The 17,054-nt window shown below is 41.2% G+C and overlaps 1 protein-coding gene across 1 annotated transcript; it reads left to right on the top strand.

Annotated features, from left to right (window-relative positions):
* Positions 1 to 5: 5 nt before the first annotated feature.
* Positions 6 to 16,960, top strand: LOC104155728 (lamin-L(III)-like; the record flags this gene model as incomplete). Its single annotated transcript, XM_009710154.1, has 11 exons — positions 6 to 154; positions 4,658 to 4,814; positions 5,818 to 5,943; positions 6,836 to 7,006; positions 8,345 to 8,470; positions 8,590 to 8,810; positions 9,496 to 9,721; positions 10,623 to 10,730; positions 11,598 to 11,714; positions 11,811 to 11,918; positions 16,925 to 16,960. Coding segments are annotated over 11 exons (1,545 nt in total), but the record flags the coding sequence as incomplete, so codon positions are not given.
* Between the last annotated feature and the right edge of the window lie 94 nt (positions 16,961 to 17,054).

The raw sequence follows: 17,054 nt of genomic DNA, 5'->3' as shown, positions 1-17,054 counted from the left end.
CGGTTAGTGACCAGGAGATAGGCAACCTGCGGCTCCGGTACGATGCGGAGCTGGCCGACGCCCGCCGGGCGCTGGACAACATCGCTATGGAGAGGGCCACGCTGCAAGTGGAGCTGGGCAAGATCGGCGAGGAGCACCGGGAGCTGCACAGCAGGTCGGTGCCCCGGCCCTCCCGCCGCGCCTGCCTGGCCCCGAGCAGGCCTCCCTGCTGGGAACCTCCCTGGGGCCCTTGCAGTGCGAGGGGGTGTCGCTTGCCAGCGGCTGTGTGTCGGGGAGGGAGTGCTCGGTGCTGTAGGGTGTCTGGGTCATGGTGGTGGTGACACCCCACAGGTATGGCCCTGTGAGGTTGGAGTGTCTTGGGTTAGGAGCAATCCTGGTGTCTGTTCTGAAGATGTGCTGCAGGGCTGCTGCTGTGAGCACCTCCTGCCATCGTGCTGCTGGGCTGCTTCTGCACCTCCCTGTGATGGGCATGGGGCTCCCCCAGGGTGTGGGGTCTTGGGTGGCCTTATGGGGATAGTATGGCATGAATGCATTGCTGACTGGGTTTGGCACCACACCTGTGTTTATGAACACTCAAGAAGCTGCTATGCTGGAAAGCATCTAGAAAGTTATGGGGGTAGGGGAAGGAGTCTCTGTATGGAGTTAGCTCCCATCTTTTTTGGGCTTTTTAGCTCAGATGTTGCCTGGAGGGGAGTATAGCAAGGGCAGTCCTGCAAGTAGTATGGCTTACCTGGTCCAGGCTGGTACTGTGCTGAAATTCTCCTAGTGGCTTTTGATTCTTGATTTACATGTTACTGGGATGAACTGCCTGTTGTTTCAGGCTTGACTTTCTTGCAAGCTGTATAATCTGAGCCTGGAATCATCGTCTTTAGTCTTGCTGAGCCTGGAACAAAGGGAAAAGGGTGGCCCAATGTAAGTGCAATCAAATCCTCTTGGAGCAGGGAAGAATGTGGGTAGAGAAGGGGAGGGAACAAGTGTCCAAGCCCAAAAAGCTTCCTTTGTGTGTATATACAGATTGCTAGCATGGCTGGTTACTTTAATGCCCCATTGCACTGCTAAACCAATATGGACTTGTAATAATTTGGGTGTCCTCAGGCCTTCTAAATCTTGTTATAAACTTGCATCATAGCAACTTTAGGCACTAGCTTTTTCTTCTAACACTTGTGTGAAGCAAATACTGTTCCCTCAGTAGGGCTTTAGCTGTTCTGCTTGGGAATAAAACATGTTTTTACTCCAAGCTTCTGTTTTCAGCTGGTTAGGAGTTCTTGGACTTGTCTCATTCATGCTGGGTCTTGGCTCATAGACCTGTTTCATAAATCTAACCAGCCACTTGGGTGGACAGTGAGGACAGGGGTAATGCCAGTTCTAAAACTTTTCTGCTGCTTGTTTGTGTAACTTGGTGGCTTTGTTTATAAAGCTTTCAGCTTGGCAGGTATGCAGTCTTGTGGACTGATTATTTTTTCTTTAAAGTAACTAGATCTTAGATGTGGTTAACTTTACAGCCCATGGGAAACATACATACTACGTGCTGCTTTCTGAAAGGACTAGACTGAAGTCCTAATATTAATGGGTGTTTTGTATCTGGGCTGCCTAACTGCAAATGTCTCAGATGACTTGGAGCAAACTACTTTGAGGGTATCATGCCCTTTATATATACAACCTTTAAATAACCTGGAACTCTTATAGGATGGAATGTCACCAGATAATTTCCCAACAGCATTAACCATTGGCTCTTATTAATCACTGGTAAAGAGACTTAAAGCTTCAGCAACAATGAAGTGTGCTTGGATGTCAGCTTTTTTCTTACTAAACAGTGGTAATTGGAAGCAGGCCAAAGATGTTTGGGGAGGAGGAGTTGTGGATAAGCATATCAGTTGGTTGAATTCAGAGCCTGAGGAAGGTCAAAGCAACCATAGTAGCATAGCAGAGAAAGATAAGACCAGTTTCTTTCTGCACCAGTGAGTACAGATGTGCATTTTGCTACTGAACCTGATATATGTGGTGTAGCAAGCTGAAGTTGTAGGAATGAATTCTGCAAGTGCTGTTAATGTCCTCTAGTCTTGACAAACTGGAGTCCATTTCAAACATACCTGAACTCTTTTGGTAAAATTATTTGAAGTCTCCAGGTCAAGCATATGTGACACCCAGATTTACAAGGAATGTGATTGGCAGTGCCTCAAAAATTATTGCTTGCAATTGATAGTTGATAAGCCATGCTTAGTTCTGGAATGGTTGGTATATGCAATGTTGTGGAGTACCATAACTGTCACTGCTTGCTGCATCATAATGTAAAGTGGTGTTCTGAATCCCAAACTTTGTTTAAAAGGGTAGTAAATGCTCTTGTGAAAGCCAGGCTTGTTAAATTGCTGTTCTTAAAGATAAGATGACTCACTTCAGGGTTCTCTGAAAATAATATTTGTCAGGAAAGAACATAGGAAACCTCAACCTGGCTGTCAGAGGCCTGCATCAGGAAAGCAGACCTTCAAACCACAGAGTTAAAACATAGATAGTAATGGAATTTCAGTCTTGCATGTGCTTTGATTGCAGAATGAAATTTGTATTATTGTAGGATTAAACAGTCAATATTATCATTAAGTTGTGTTATTGATGTACTTGTTAGTATCATAACTAATACAATAAGTGGTATTGGTAGAAGAGATCCAAATAGAAGTGTGAATAATATCTAGAAGAGAAAGAAACCTGTAAATACAAAAAAACCCACCTACATACATTATCTTGTTTTTCTTTGTTATCCCAGTAGAGTTACTTTTTTCCCAGAGTCTGAGTAAAGAATAAATAACTTCTGCTAGCAAAACATTTGGGTTTGTCATGGTCATGAAGTATGAGGACACAATCAACAAATGTCTTAAGAGCAGGGGTGGAAAGGCCTTGAGCAAGAACCTGATGTAGCCACATGTCCCAGGCCTGTGTTGGAACCAGCCATACCTGCATCTCTTCCAGCAGATGTTTGCATAACCCTTTTTTAAATTCCAGATGATGGAGATTCCAGAATATCCCTCCAGGCAATGTGTTTCAGTGTTGAACTACTGTTAGTTTCCTCTCCCTACATCTAACCCAAAAATTCCTCTCTGCAATTTAAGCCTGCAACTTCCTGTCTTTTCCACAACAGCCATGGAAAACAGATTCCCTTCCTCTATGCAGCAGTCTTTCATGTATGTAAAGACTGTTATGTCTCCTGTCACTTTTCTCTTCTCTAGACTAAACAATGCTTAGGGTTTTTTCCAGTCTTTCCTTGCAGTCCAGGCTTTCTAGAGCTGATCACTCTTGCAGAATGACTTTGGACTCTCTCCAACTGGTCTGCTCAGTTATCAACTGGAAAACTCATTGTATGAATTATCACAACGTAGCCACTTGGCAGGACAGATTTTGCTAAAGTAAATTGAACACTTTACTCTTTGCAATCTCAAATCTGAGTTTTGAGCAGGAAGTCAGGCTCTGGATAGTGGTCAGGCAACTGCAAGGATTTTGGAAGTTGGAGCAGTCTGGGAAATTATCACCCCTTTTGCTGACAGGAACTCACTGTGGGCCCAGCACTTCTCTGCTGTGGTGCCAAGTAAAACTGGCAACTTAACCATATTGGCCATCCAGGTGGTACCTGAGGGCTCTGTACCTGGGTATTTGTGCAAGGAGATGGCCACCTTCTGAAGGCAAAGCTTCTCTCGTCCTGTAACTCTGCTGTGGTGTGAAGGAGGGGAGGAGCAGGGGATCTTTCCTGAGGGAGAAGAGTTCCTTGCAAGGGTGCTGTGAGGGAAGGGTGGTTGCTGTGGGGGCTTGCTGTCCTGTGGCAGGAGCTGAGGGGCTGTAGGAGGCAAAGCCCGAGCTGGGCATGTGGGGCTGACAAGGCCTGCTCACCAGGGCTGGGCCGGTGGCCTCCTGGGGACAAAACTCCTTGTGCTGTGGGTGGGAATGTCCAGGGGGGTTGTGGGGGAGGAGGAATGAGATGCCCTGGCAGCCAGAGCTGTGTTCTGCCTCTGCCTGCAGAGGAGGGAGTACTTTGCCCCCATGTGTGACCACCATTGCCTGCCACCCTGCCTCAGGAAGACAGGCCTCGAGCTGCTCGCACCCAGCCTGGCTGCCCTGAGGTGCTGCAGGGCCTCCTCGGGGGTGGAGGTGGCCTCCATGGCAGCTCCCTCCTGGTGAGGGGTGAGCAGGGCTCAGGGCCCCCAGGGCAACAGCAGTGATGCGTTTTAATGGCCAACAGGCATTTTGTCAGGAAGCTGGTGGTGGCCTTCGCTGCTGAAGGGAGGTGTCTGTGTGAGCTGCTTGTGCAGTGGTGGCAGGTCGCTGTGGTCTGAACTTTGGCTTTGAGTGTGACTAGTCTCCCTGTGGAGACAGCAGCCTGTGCTGTCCTTTCCCTCTCCAGGTGGTAATGCCGTGGAAAATAGCTGGCTTTCGTGTAGGATTCACACAAAACGAGCTGGAAACCAGGTCAGAAATCCTTCTGGTTAAACTAATGATGCTTGTCTGAGGGGCCTGTCTGGTTTGCTTTACAGCCTACCCTGTGCTCTCACTGCGAGTGTTAACTAACCTCTCTTCTGTTTCAGTTTGCCACAGACCCCTGTGAAGGTAAACACATTAAAACCAAACTTTCTCCCTCACCAGCTGCAACTTATGAGTGTAAAAATTTCACTTGTAGGAATTCAAAAAAAGAAGCTGATTTAAACCTGGCACAGGCTCGTATGAGAGACCTTGATGCTCAGCTGAATGCAAAGGAAGCTGATTTAGCAACAGCTTTGAATGAGAACCGAAGTTTGGAGAATGACCTTCGTGAATTAAAGGATCGAGTAGTCACTGTAAGACTTGTTCCTGGAATTTCAAATTTGCTTTTGTTCCTGAAGCTTTTTCTTGTTTTTTTTCCCAACTAGTTACTGAGATTTAAAAGCAGGGAAAGCCTGTTATCTATGGCAATGACAGGTGGACAGAAAGACTTCTGCAATCTTGCTGAAAGCAAATGCTACTGATAGTTGGTCTGTTAAATTCCACCTGTTGTAGGTACCTTTAATTCTATTCTGTGACCATAATACGTAATGTTTCTTGCTCTAAGGACAGAGCAAGTTGAAATGTGTTGTACTGCTATAGGCCCTGTAGCATTCTCTAACACGTCAGCAAAGGGAGCATTTGATAGACCCTGCTTCACTATGCTTAAATCTAGGTAGAATAAGTAAGTTCTGACTACTTTTTATGTAGGCTCTTGTGCTACTAAAATGAACTCTGCTTGAGTTGCTAGTCTATCAATGCATTTCTAAGAGCACAGCTTTTGTATCTTCATGCTTTAATGTGATCATTGAATATGCTAACTTCAAATCTTTAGGATGAAAACTTAAACCAAAACCAAACTTGTATTAAAGCAGCACACTCCAACACTGGAGGTTTATAATAGTTTGTCAACATAGCCTACATTCAGAGGATTTCACTTGTTAAGCATCAAACAAATTGTATTGGAAGTTAGGGAGAAGTTTGGAGTACTTAGCGTTCTCAATGGGCAGGATGTATATGGACAGTACAATTGAGTAATCAGAAGCCTTACTTTCAGGAGTCAAACTTAGTTGGTGGGATTAAGGGCTGCTTTATATTTGCTTTGGGGGAAATCTGCCTACATAACAGTTAAATAGGATTCCTTCTGTTGCTAATATACTGGATCCCACTGAAATAAGAACTTAAACAGAGTAACCAACTTCACTTAAGCAGTGTGTTTTGATTGCTGTGGGAATGAAGTTGAATGACCTGTAGTAAGTTGACTGTCTTAGTTCAGAAAAATGACATCTTAATTTTGATTAGTCTGTCTGTCTTTTCTAGCTGACGCTGTCACTGGAGGATACCAAAAAGCATCTCAACAGTGAAATGTTGAGGAGGGTGGACCTGGAAAACCATATGAAAACTTTGCAGGAACAAATTATGTTCCAGAAGCGCCTTCACGAAGATGTATGTTTTAGCTTATTAACAAGGACTTTTTTTAAGTGTCCATAATCCCTGGATGCACTTAAAATGTAATGTTAAGATGTGGTTTATCATTAAAAAGTTAACTAGCTGAGTCAACCTATGACAGTCCACCAGCCAACAAAATCAGTCTAACTAGGAAGACTTAAAGTACACAACCTCATGTTAACTGGCATAGTACCAATAGGTATCTGGAGTATGAGATAATTTTCTTGGGCTGCAGTCTGAAGGTAACTACAGTCCCAATATACTACTTTGTGTAACTGAAAGTGCATATATTACAGTTAAAGTTAAATGATTCCAGATGTTTGCTAGAAGCCTAAAATAATCAAAGAAGTTAAATCTCCTTCAATAAGCAACTTACGTTCCTGCTTCCTTATACACTTATCAAAGGTGTCTGGTAGAACTAAAAAACGTGAATGTAAACCAACTTCCTTATGGCTGGAAGGAATCTCAAAGTGTGTGGTGTAAGCAACAGAGAATTCCAGTTTCTCTAACCAACTGCTATTATGTCTTGAATAAAACAAGAATAGGTGAAGTGACAGTGCTTAAAGAAACTGAAGTGTATATGCATGTGTTCTGAGTAAAGAAAAGCAGAGAAATCCATCTGCTTCAAAGAATTAGTCTTAAACACAAACTACTGCACTTACTAGATTAAGCAATGTTGGCAGTGAGGTAGCAAAACAACCCAGTGCAGCTAGCAAGGTAGAAGTACCTGACCTAATGGATGAATTATCTTAGATCTGAGTAAAGATGAATCACTGTGCACTCAATGATAAATCTGCTTCAATATTGAATGACTTGTTAAGCTGATACAGTAAGTTCAGTCTCAAACTGTATTGGCTTGCTTACTCTGAGAAATGTCTTTTTCTCCTAGGAGCTCAAGGAGACAAAGAGAGTCCATGAAAGCAGGATAGCAGAAATGGAGTCTGGCCATCAGAAGGAATTTGAGAGTAAGCTCTTGGATGTTCTGCAGGGACTCAGAGAACAATATGAAGAACAAATTCAAGGATACAAATTGGAGCTGGAGCGAACACTTGGTGCAAAAGTGAGTCTGTAAAAGATGCCAGTAAAGCAAAGCTTAAGTTCTCTGCACCTTGATATGATTAAAGTCACACTTGCATAAGTAGCTGACTGATGGAGCCTTTGGATTCAGTGCAGAGCTTCTTGGCATAAGTTGTTACGGAATTTCAAAGCAGTATCAAATTTGACAGTAAAACTTCTATGAACACTTGGTCCCAAACAAAACTGGTTCAAGCACAAACACTCTCCCTTTGGAGACTGAGAAATGGCTAATGTAATAAATTTGATCAAAAGTCAGATTTCTTACGAATCTGAGAGCTTGTCTGACAAACTCAGGTCCTAGGTGTGCTATGTTTGTATTAAGAAACTTCAGTATTCTTGAATAAAACTTGACCTACTCATTAGTTTTACTAAAATGTATGAAATAAAGTATTCTTACAGTCCTACAAGGACACTCTTAAATGCATGGGTGCAAAGATCCCTTCCCAGTTGCTAGTACTGGATAAGGGGGAGAGGATGGCTATGGAAGTAGCTTGACAGTTTGTCTTCCAGAACTAGTATGTGACCTTTTTCCCAGCATTAGCCACGTATGCAGGGAAAAGTAGTACTTGAGGCTTATACCTTTTGATAGGTAAGATCCCATCCCAGGGGTTTCTGGGTTGGTTGTAGTGTACAGTACTGGTATCTTAAGCCTTCTCTAATCCTCTGTGTAGAATCACATGATCTGCTACTTCTCTCAGCTACCTGTGTTCACTTCTTCCTAGTTCTTCTGTCTTTCTCTATACTCCAACTTACATGCCAACTCAGTGAAATCCTTTGGATGTTTCTGTCTGGGTTTCCACTGGAAATTCTGCGAGTGCCTCTTGTAGGAGCATGGCTCTATCCTTTCTTGGAATATCTCAAGACAGAATTGGTCTAGAAATAGCTCAGTGCTGCTTCTAATGATGTAGGAACTGTTTAGTAATAGAACTTTTGGGGAAGAGCAATAGTTTGATAAGCACACCTAATATCCTGTAGCCCGATACTTTGACAAGCAGCTTCTAAACATTCTCTATTGTTATTCTGGAGAATCTATTTACTTGATATCTATACGAAGTCTTCATGCATCTGTAACTGAAATATCCAAATCCAGCAACTTTCACTACCTGATTATTGCTGACTTTTCCTGACATGAATGTCAAACTTGTGTAAACCTCCCTGAAAAGCAATGAAAACCTTTCTGACCTGGACTTCATTGGTATCTGCACACTTAAGTAAAACATAACTATTTCCAGATGTAACAGTGGGAAATCACTTGGTTTTCCTTTCTCATTTAAAATACATGGTCATAAGCAACTTGCTACTAACAGTGACTTATCCATAGGTGGAGAATGCCCAGCTATCTGCTGCCAGAAATAGTGACTTTGCCAATGCTGCTCGGGAGGAGCTGATGGAAACAAAGCTGAGAATTGATACTCTGACATCTCAAGTTAATCAGTATCAAAGCCAGGTACTATCTTTATTTGTATAACCTTAGATTTATTTTAATTACCCAATTTGAAATATTGGTGTCTCCTCACTAATCTTCAGTTATGGTTTAATTTATTTTTTCCATCCCCTTAACTTTAGAAATTTGCTTTGGAGAACAGAATAAGGGAACTACAGGAGATGCTGGATTATGATCGTGATCTCCATCGAAGGCATATGGTTGAAAAAGAGAAAGAAATGGCACAAGCCCAGCAGCAGGTACGAGCACAGCTGGAAGAATATGAGCGCCTCTTAGATGTGAAACTGGCTCTGGATCTGGAAATAAGTGCCTACAGAAAGATGCTGGAAGGAGAGGAACAGAGGTAGGCTATGACAAGATCTTCATATGAGAGCTTGTTTCATCCAAGTTCACTACACTAACTGCATATCTTTCAGAATGTGGAGGAAACAAGAAATAAATATTAAGTATGTCATTAGTGCTGTAATTTAGTTCTTGAAGCATGATCTTCTGTAGATGGTGTTTATATTGCCCATCCACCACATGGTGTAGTAAGGTGAAGTAACTCAGAGGTCCATTAGATGTCCCTCAGCTTTCTCAAAGCTTTGTACTACATCCTAGAGATTTATAAAAGACACTGCGCAAGTTTCACAAATTAAACTGGGAAACTGTACCAGCCCCCAACTACTCAGACACTGCCTGGTGAGAATGACATGATGAACTCTTAATACATGCTAAGAAGAGTTGAAAACTTAAATTACTTCCACTAAACATTGTGTCTGTAGAGACTTTAAAGGAATACTTGAATACTTATTGCAGTTGGGAATCTTCTTACCAACATAAGCTTGCTCTGAACTCTAGGGCTGGGGCTGTCTGCAAACTTAACAAGCTACTTGGCTACTTTTGCCAGTAAAACTAAAGTCTTTAATATAAAGACTTCATAGAAAGCTTGGATATAAGAAGCTGTTAGGCTTGGCTATAGTGGGAGGATAGGAGTGAGAAGAAATAAGCACATCAGATATTCAAGTGGATGTTATGTGACTTTCTAGGCTAAAGCTGTCACCTAGTCCATCTTCACAGAGCACTGCAACTCAAGCAGCAAGTCAAGGGCGACGGTTCCTGCATGGGAAGAAAAGGAAAATGAAAGAAGCCAGAAGGAGAGGGCATAGGGCTGAGTTTAAGACTGTTCAGCATGCTTCATCTTCTGGAAATGTATCTATTGAAGAAATCGATGCAGATGGGAAATTTGTCAGGCTTAAAAACAACTCTAATGAGGTACTTCTGTTCATTCAAGTCTGCACGGCCTTCGCTGCAAAGTACTGCTTGTGAACTGACCTGTAGCTTAGTGAGATATGACAGTAGGGGAAGATGAGGTACTGCCAAAAAAAAAAACAAAGTGGGGACTTCTCAGCTAACCTGGCTGTTGTCAAGAGAGGACTAGAAGACTGATTTTTTTTTTTGGTACTGCAGGTGTTTTGTTCACAGGGCTGTCTGGGAGGTGCTTTTGGGAGCAGGTGCACTGGGTTCTATGGTGCAGAAATCTAACACCTTCAGTTGTTCCTCATCGGATTCAGGCTAGCACTATCAGAAGTACTACTTATCCTTGAACTAAATAAGGTGTTTAGTAAACTGGATAATGACAGCTTATTACTTAAAAATGCTTAAAACAGCTAAAAGATTAAATAGAGCTGACAGTACCTAATCCATGCAGAGGGTTTATCTGACCAATTAGATAATTCTTTGACTAGTTTAGTCTGCAAGTCCAGAACTATTAGAATTAATGCTCAGAGCTTCAAAACTTGTGGCTGGTGGCTTAGCCACTTCAGCCTGAGATCCCTTAAACCTTCACAGGCCACTATGTATGTGTTATTTATATGGCCCAAGTTGGTAGTTGGGCATGATAAACTTGATTTATCAAAGTATCTCTGGTAAACAGCATCATGATTCTCCTTCAAGAGAAGGCAAGAATAGGTGTGCTTAAACTCACGGGACTAAGATTAATTCTAAGGAAGCATAGGGAGGCTTTAATGGAAATTTGAGGGCTTCCTCAAAATTGATTGGATTCTTGTATGCTACAGGAGTGGGGCTAAAACTGACCCTTGAGTCTGGAAAGAACCTTGCACTTGTATGATACAGTGTTGGTCTGTAATGCTGAGAGAAATTTCTTGTCCCACAGGATCAGTCACTACATGGATGGGTGTTAAGACGACATCTTGGAAGTGTGTCAGATGTAACATTCAAGTTTCCTTCGCAATTCACTCTTCAGGCAGGCCAAGTAGTTACAGTAAGTAGTGGTTTTGTAAAACTTACTCCGAGCTATGTTCTTATGTTAGATGGCAACAGATTCATGTAATAAGAAAAACTACTGATACTGCGAGTGCTTAAAGAACTAAAATTCTTATTTTATGGGGAGAAGGAGATAGGAAAAAATCCTTGCAGCAACTTGATCTGAAATGCCGATTAGATTTTCTTTAAAGCTAGATCTTGGATTGAACTTGTATCATCCCAGACTGTTACTGTGAACAGAATCAATATATTCTAGTTTATTCTTAGAGTTCTCCATACTCCTGTGATTTGATAAAAGTTGCGCAAAGACTTGCATTGTTGCTAAAAGCTTTAGTCCACTATGGTTCAGCAATGCTCAGCTTGTGGTTTATGGTACTAAGCTAAATATTAGCTCTAAAATCATACTCTTAAGTACCCTTTAGATAGTGTTTAAAGAGCCTAACTCTACACTCTGTACTCAAAACTCTTTCTGAGCTTGCCCAAGAGATCTGCAAGTGACCTCAGGGTGGAGGCTATCTTGTGTACACAAATTGTTGCCATGAGTATGCCTGTAACTATGGCTTGGCTCTGTGACTCAAATGGTATGTGTGTCCAAGCAAGGCTACCTCTACATCAGGTAGAAGCTGTTAACAGCCTTTTCTGTGCTGTTTTACAGTGTTTAGTTAAAAAAACCATTGCCACCATTCTTGGTAGTCCTGAAAACAATTAACCTGCTAGAGATCACAGTAGTTCAGTTTCTCTAACTGGACATTTTTGGTATTGGAATATTTAATAGCTGTGTATGTCGATAGTTATATATGTTAGACTAACTCCTCATCTAACTACAAATAAGATTTTTTAGAAGCTTGTTCTAAATATGTTGCAGATCTGGGGTGCAGCTGCTGGTGTAAGCCCAGGTCCTAGTGATCTGGTCTGGAAGTCTCTGAAGTCTTGGGGAACTGGGGATATTATTGGTGTTACACTCCTCACAGATGATGGTGAGGTAAGTGAGGTAGTAAGTAACTCCTACTGTCCTAATACTGAACTTGTTTGTGCTTAATTCTTGAGGGTTCTTGGTGGCTATTTAATTGTATTCTAGGAACTTGCAGAGAGGAAGATAATGTACGTACCCACAGGAGAAGAAAGTGGTGAGCAGGATGATGATTATGAAGAAATAACTGGAAGTGAAATGGAGCTTCTACCTCAGGTAAGCTGCCTGAAGTTTTAAATATATGCTATCAACAGAATCATTCAATGGCCATTTCTCTTCATTACTGTATGAAAATACTTCCCCAAGTACTATCCATATCCTACAACTCTTACATTTTTCTTGATGTCAGACCAAAAGAAGAAGAAAAAAGAAATGTTGTTTGGTTTCATGATAGTGATTCCTCTGAGCATCCTTAAGCAGGTGAGATGGTGAGAATCATGCTTGTCATCTCATAGAAAACTTGCTTCATTAATAATGCTGCAGTCTCTTGCCCCATGTAGGATGTAGCTTGCATGGCTTTGCATCAGAAGTGGAATTGATGTTTTGCTTATTCTCTGGTTTAATATGATCAAATAGTAGTAATTGTTTGATCTCTTATTACTGTCACACTGAAAAATACAGCTTTAACGTCTCCTCCAACCAAACATCTGACTGAATACACTTAAAAGCTGTTACCCCAAGAACAGAATGCAACCACTAACTAGAAATAACTTATTTCTGTGGGATGAACTGACATATATGACACTCCAGTGTCCCTGACTTGCTCTTAAAATAACTTAAATTCACACTCCAGAAACCTAATATTTCCATTCAAAAGTATGAAAAAGATGCAATTAATACACTGTGAAATACGTCCTGTGAAAGACTCTCTATCCCCTCCAAAGGGCTTCTGACTCACCATATTACAAGTCTGCACATTGGATGTTCCAAGTGTACTTTGATATACTAGTAGTTGGGTATCTTTAATTGCAGTAAACAGAATACAAGGGCTTTAAATTGGTCATAACTGAACAACTGTGGACTGTACTTGACTTGGTTTGTTTCTGTGCTTGAAACAGCACCAAGTCCCTTGTGCCTAGTACAAATGCCAAGGCCCTAAGCACAGGAGCGTGCCTAGCTAAAAATTCATTCTCTCCCTCCTGCTGACACAGCATGTTGAGTTATCACAGCTCTTCCTAAAACTGATCCTACACAGTTACAAGGAAGACTTGTATCTTACTGCAAGTCTTAAAGTTACCACCATTTCTTAGATATTTTCATAATATACCTGTCTGAAGACTTAAAAGTACCTTACTACAGTCTTTCTGAAGAAAATGTACCTAAGAACAGGCAGTTACTGCCTGCTGCTTGGTTCTTATCCTTTCAAACAGAAAATCTGGCTGTAAATATCTATTACTATAATACTGGCTTAAATAACCTGGCTTAAAGGATGTTTTTCAGTCTCCTGCGTCACATGCACGTTCATGTAACATTTTCAGTCTCCCACTGAAGGAGTGTGAGACCCTGTTAAATAGGCTATTGAGAAAGGTTCCAGCATGCTATTCTGGCCTTTGGGCTCTTAATGTACAGCATACACCAAAACGGTCAAAGTAACACCAGTGGAAGCTTTAGCCTTATGAAGAGACTTGATACAAGTCTCTTTTCATGTTCAGAGTAGGGCCTCTCCAAGGTGGTTGTTTTTTTTTTTAAAGGCTCTTCATTTGAATTGACTAATGATATGGCTTGTTTGGCAGTGAGTGATGAAAGCAAAAGTAACTTTTTTCCTTGCACCTCTAATCTGTTTTATCAGCATCTTTACAATACAGTTGTGTGCCATTTATGGTAAGAATCGATTCTAACACTCCCACTCAAATGTTAGTGTTGTTCCTGTCTGCTGAATTCCTGTCAAACTTTTGTCATTAGTACCTATATGCTTCTGCTGCATTGGTAGTACTGAACTAATGGCAGCTTAGTAAAAAGCAGTTACCTTTCTGCATGCAGTAAAATGATGCAAAGAAAGCATGCTGTGCTTTAAAGGAAGGTGGGGTTTCCATGGGTTTTGCTTCTGCTTTTACCATCCTAACTAGGGTAGCATGAACCTGCATGCCAGTGAAGTTTTTATGCTTCAGAACTGAGGTACTGATAAATAGCTTGATAGCCTTTCACTAAGGAAGGCATAGGCTCATGTATTGCATGGACTCAAATTCTTAAAAGCTTGTATTTTTCCCCCAAACCATCTAGTATAGTTAAGGTACTGCCTCTCTTGAAAACCTGCCTTGCTTTAATGAAGTAACCAAATCTACAAAACACTAAAAACCCCACATGCTTATATGAGGATCAAGTAGGTAACCAGCAATAAATACTAAGTTTGTACACATGCTGATTAGCCTAACATCTTCATGTTTTATTTCTGCAGCAAAATGAGGATCCTAGCTGTTCTATCATGTGATGTGGACAAAGAGATGATCACCTTGAAAACAGTTCTCAAGCCCAGGTGACATAGGCTATGTGTGTTTTGGTATCTTCTGCAATAACTGAAACTTGGAATTCCTGTCTCCCATCTGACCTCTTTGTAAGAAACATTGTCCATAACATGGTGAAACTTCCTACCTTCTGGTACTGGACCCTGTCCTTGGATTCACTGATATAAAGAGCAGTAGAATACAAGCTCCATGTGAAGTTATATTTACTTTAACACAAGGATCTGGTTTCCATGACCTGCTGAAAGAGAGGAGGGCACAGAGTTTACAAAGCTTCTAAACATATGTCCTAAAAGATGCTAAATACTTGGCACTCAGCATGAGGCTGCCTTGGCTTTCTCAATATTCTGATATGGTGTTTCTCCAAAGGTAATTTCTGTTTTAAGCCTGAGTGGGAAAATGCATGGGCCAGATCAGACCTTAGCTTGCACCTTGAGCAAGTCTGAACTTGGCTGAAGTAAAACACTCCTGAAGAGTGCTGAGTGGCTGAGATGTTTCCTGCTCAGATCCTGATGCTGAAATATGTGAAACTGGTCTAGAGCACTTGCTAGAGAATTTCCTAGAGAAACATTTTGAAACTAAAAGCAAGTTGTAAAAATATTTCTATTAAATGTACTGTTTCTGTATTCTAGCACCTGGAAATCCACCAGTTTCAGTATTGTATATTCCTAAATACAGTATATCACAGTGTAGCTATGTCAACTTTAACTTGGACAGATGTATCCTATAAATGTGAAAAAGCATCTCTCAAACAGAAGGTACTATAACTAGCAATATTAGCACTCTGAAGTGTCCCAACAAGCCAGCTTTCTAAGGGGCTAGAAAAAAGCCATGCTGAAACAAAAATCAAAACTAGAAAGTACCAGCTGTAGTAAGAGGTGCATCAAAACTATCTGCTGTTAGAGTCCTTACATACTAAGTCTCTGTGCAGTCTGCAGTACTGCTTTGTGTGTCTCATTGGACAGTTGGAGGAATACTGTCTAGTGGCCAGTATGTGATTTACTGTAACTGTAATAGCTCTGTAGTCCATGTAAAGCCTGACCTATAACCCTCAAACTAGGCAGTCAGCCTCTGGGGCCACTGGATTCTACTATTCTTAGCCTCTTTTTACTAAAATGCTTACCTGCTGGCTCTATTGTCAAGAAAGGGCCTTGATGAGCCACATAAAGTACACTTCTATTTATGAGCATGAGGGAAGCAGCTGAGATTGCAGACTTCTCCAAATGCTGGAGTAGTTTTTTGACTGCCTCTTACCTTGCTGAAGTATTCAGTTCTGAATTTAAGACCTGTTCTGTGTTAGGATTCAGTTGTTAAGGTGAGGCTTTCCTTGTACTAGCTTAAACTCTGAAGTTATTTAAAAATTCCAGTTTTGAGACATCAAGAGTAGATGTGGGTTTAAGACTTGCATTTTAGCAGATCTGAATTATTGTTGTACCTCATGGCCCACATAGAAATAGCAGCTACTCTAACCTTGCTCTATTTATCTTTGTTTCTTAAACTTTTTTAACTATTAAAGGTATTTTTCATGTGTATAAAGGCAATCTGGGACTTTAATATTTGCAGATTAAATAATAAAGTTTTCTTTGTTCATTGATCTTGTTTGAGTGGCTCAAAAGACTTTGAAGCAATAAAATGGGTGACTTCAGACCAAAGAAACCAGGAATAAATGGTGCTGCCCTGTTTATATTCATCACTCAGATCTTCAAGTAAAGGTGAACTGCTATGAGCTTGATCTAAGAGGAATCTTCATATTTCAAATGAAACCTATTCCTAGCACAAGGGAAGAATGGTATTAAGCAACAACCATGTAAGACGAACCCTGGTACACCAGTCTTGATAGAAAACAGCAGTAGTACTGGATGGTGTTTGGCAACACTGTCAGTGGTCCAGGAAACAAGATTACTTACTCAACTACACATCCTACAAGACAGTTTATGAAGCTTGTTCTTAGCATCCATCTTATAAAGGCAGATATTAAAGAATCAATTCCCTGATGTGCAATGGATCCCATTGTGCAAATTGTCTTTAAGCTGGTCTTTAAATTGGTTTCCTATGACCTCTGTATATCCTAATTACTAACAATATAGCTCTCTTGACTTGCTTCTGGCTGACAACTTTTCTAATAGCTGCTTCTATGTGACACTTATTGCAGCCAACCAGGAGCTCTATACTAAATGGCAAGCGCTCTGCTGTGAAGTGTATTGAGAATTCAAACCTTTATATATGTGTGTGTGTAAGCAATTCTTTCATCTAGAGAATTCTGATGAAGTAAAAGAGAGGTTTCAATGCCTCTTTTCTTGCCTGCTATGGAAAGGTATGACTGGTGAGACACCTCTGAGAAACGAGCAAAAAGCAAAAGCAGCTGTGAATCCTAGATACTTCAATCTTTGAACATTGTCCCATACATTTTGTATTCAGAACATCATAGCTACTTTCATTCAAAAACTAGGTCAGGACAAGTTACTTTCTATGCTGCTGCTTTAATAACTACAAGGTACTTGCCCATGAATTTGGAAAAGGGCTGATGAGTGTTGTTCTTTACATGACCAGGTCCAAATTCTGAGATGATGTGCCCCAAGTAGCAGGCTATAGCCAAGCCTGCAAAGAATAACGCTCTATTTCTCTTATGACCATTCTGCAAGCCAAGGCCAGAGATGAGAGAAACCAGAAAGCTATGGTTTTGATAGCCAGACAGGGGCTACTTATGTTTCTTAGATGGAAAGTACTGCACTCGTGATACACATTAAATTCTTTCCTCTCTAGGGACTGCTGTTTCAACTGGACTACAGAATCAAGTAGAGCTTGAAACTCTGAATCTGGATTGAAGCCAGTTTGCCCATAAAGAGTTCACCTGTCTTACACAGCAAGCAACTGGCAAAAGAGTACATGTTCC

This window comes from Cariama cristata, unplaced genomic scaffold (assembly GCF_000690535.1).
Source record: "Cariama cristata isolate BGI_N322 unplaced genomic scaffold, ASM69053v1 scaffold2961, whole genome shotgun sequence".
NCBI classification, from domain to species: Eukaryota; Metazoa; Chordata; class Aves; order Cariamiformes; family Cariamidae; genus Cariama; species Cariama cristata.
Note: the sequence above shows the minus strand (reverse complement) of the source record. Positions and strands in the feature narration are given on the sequence as shown.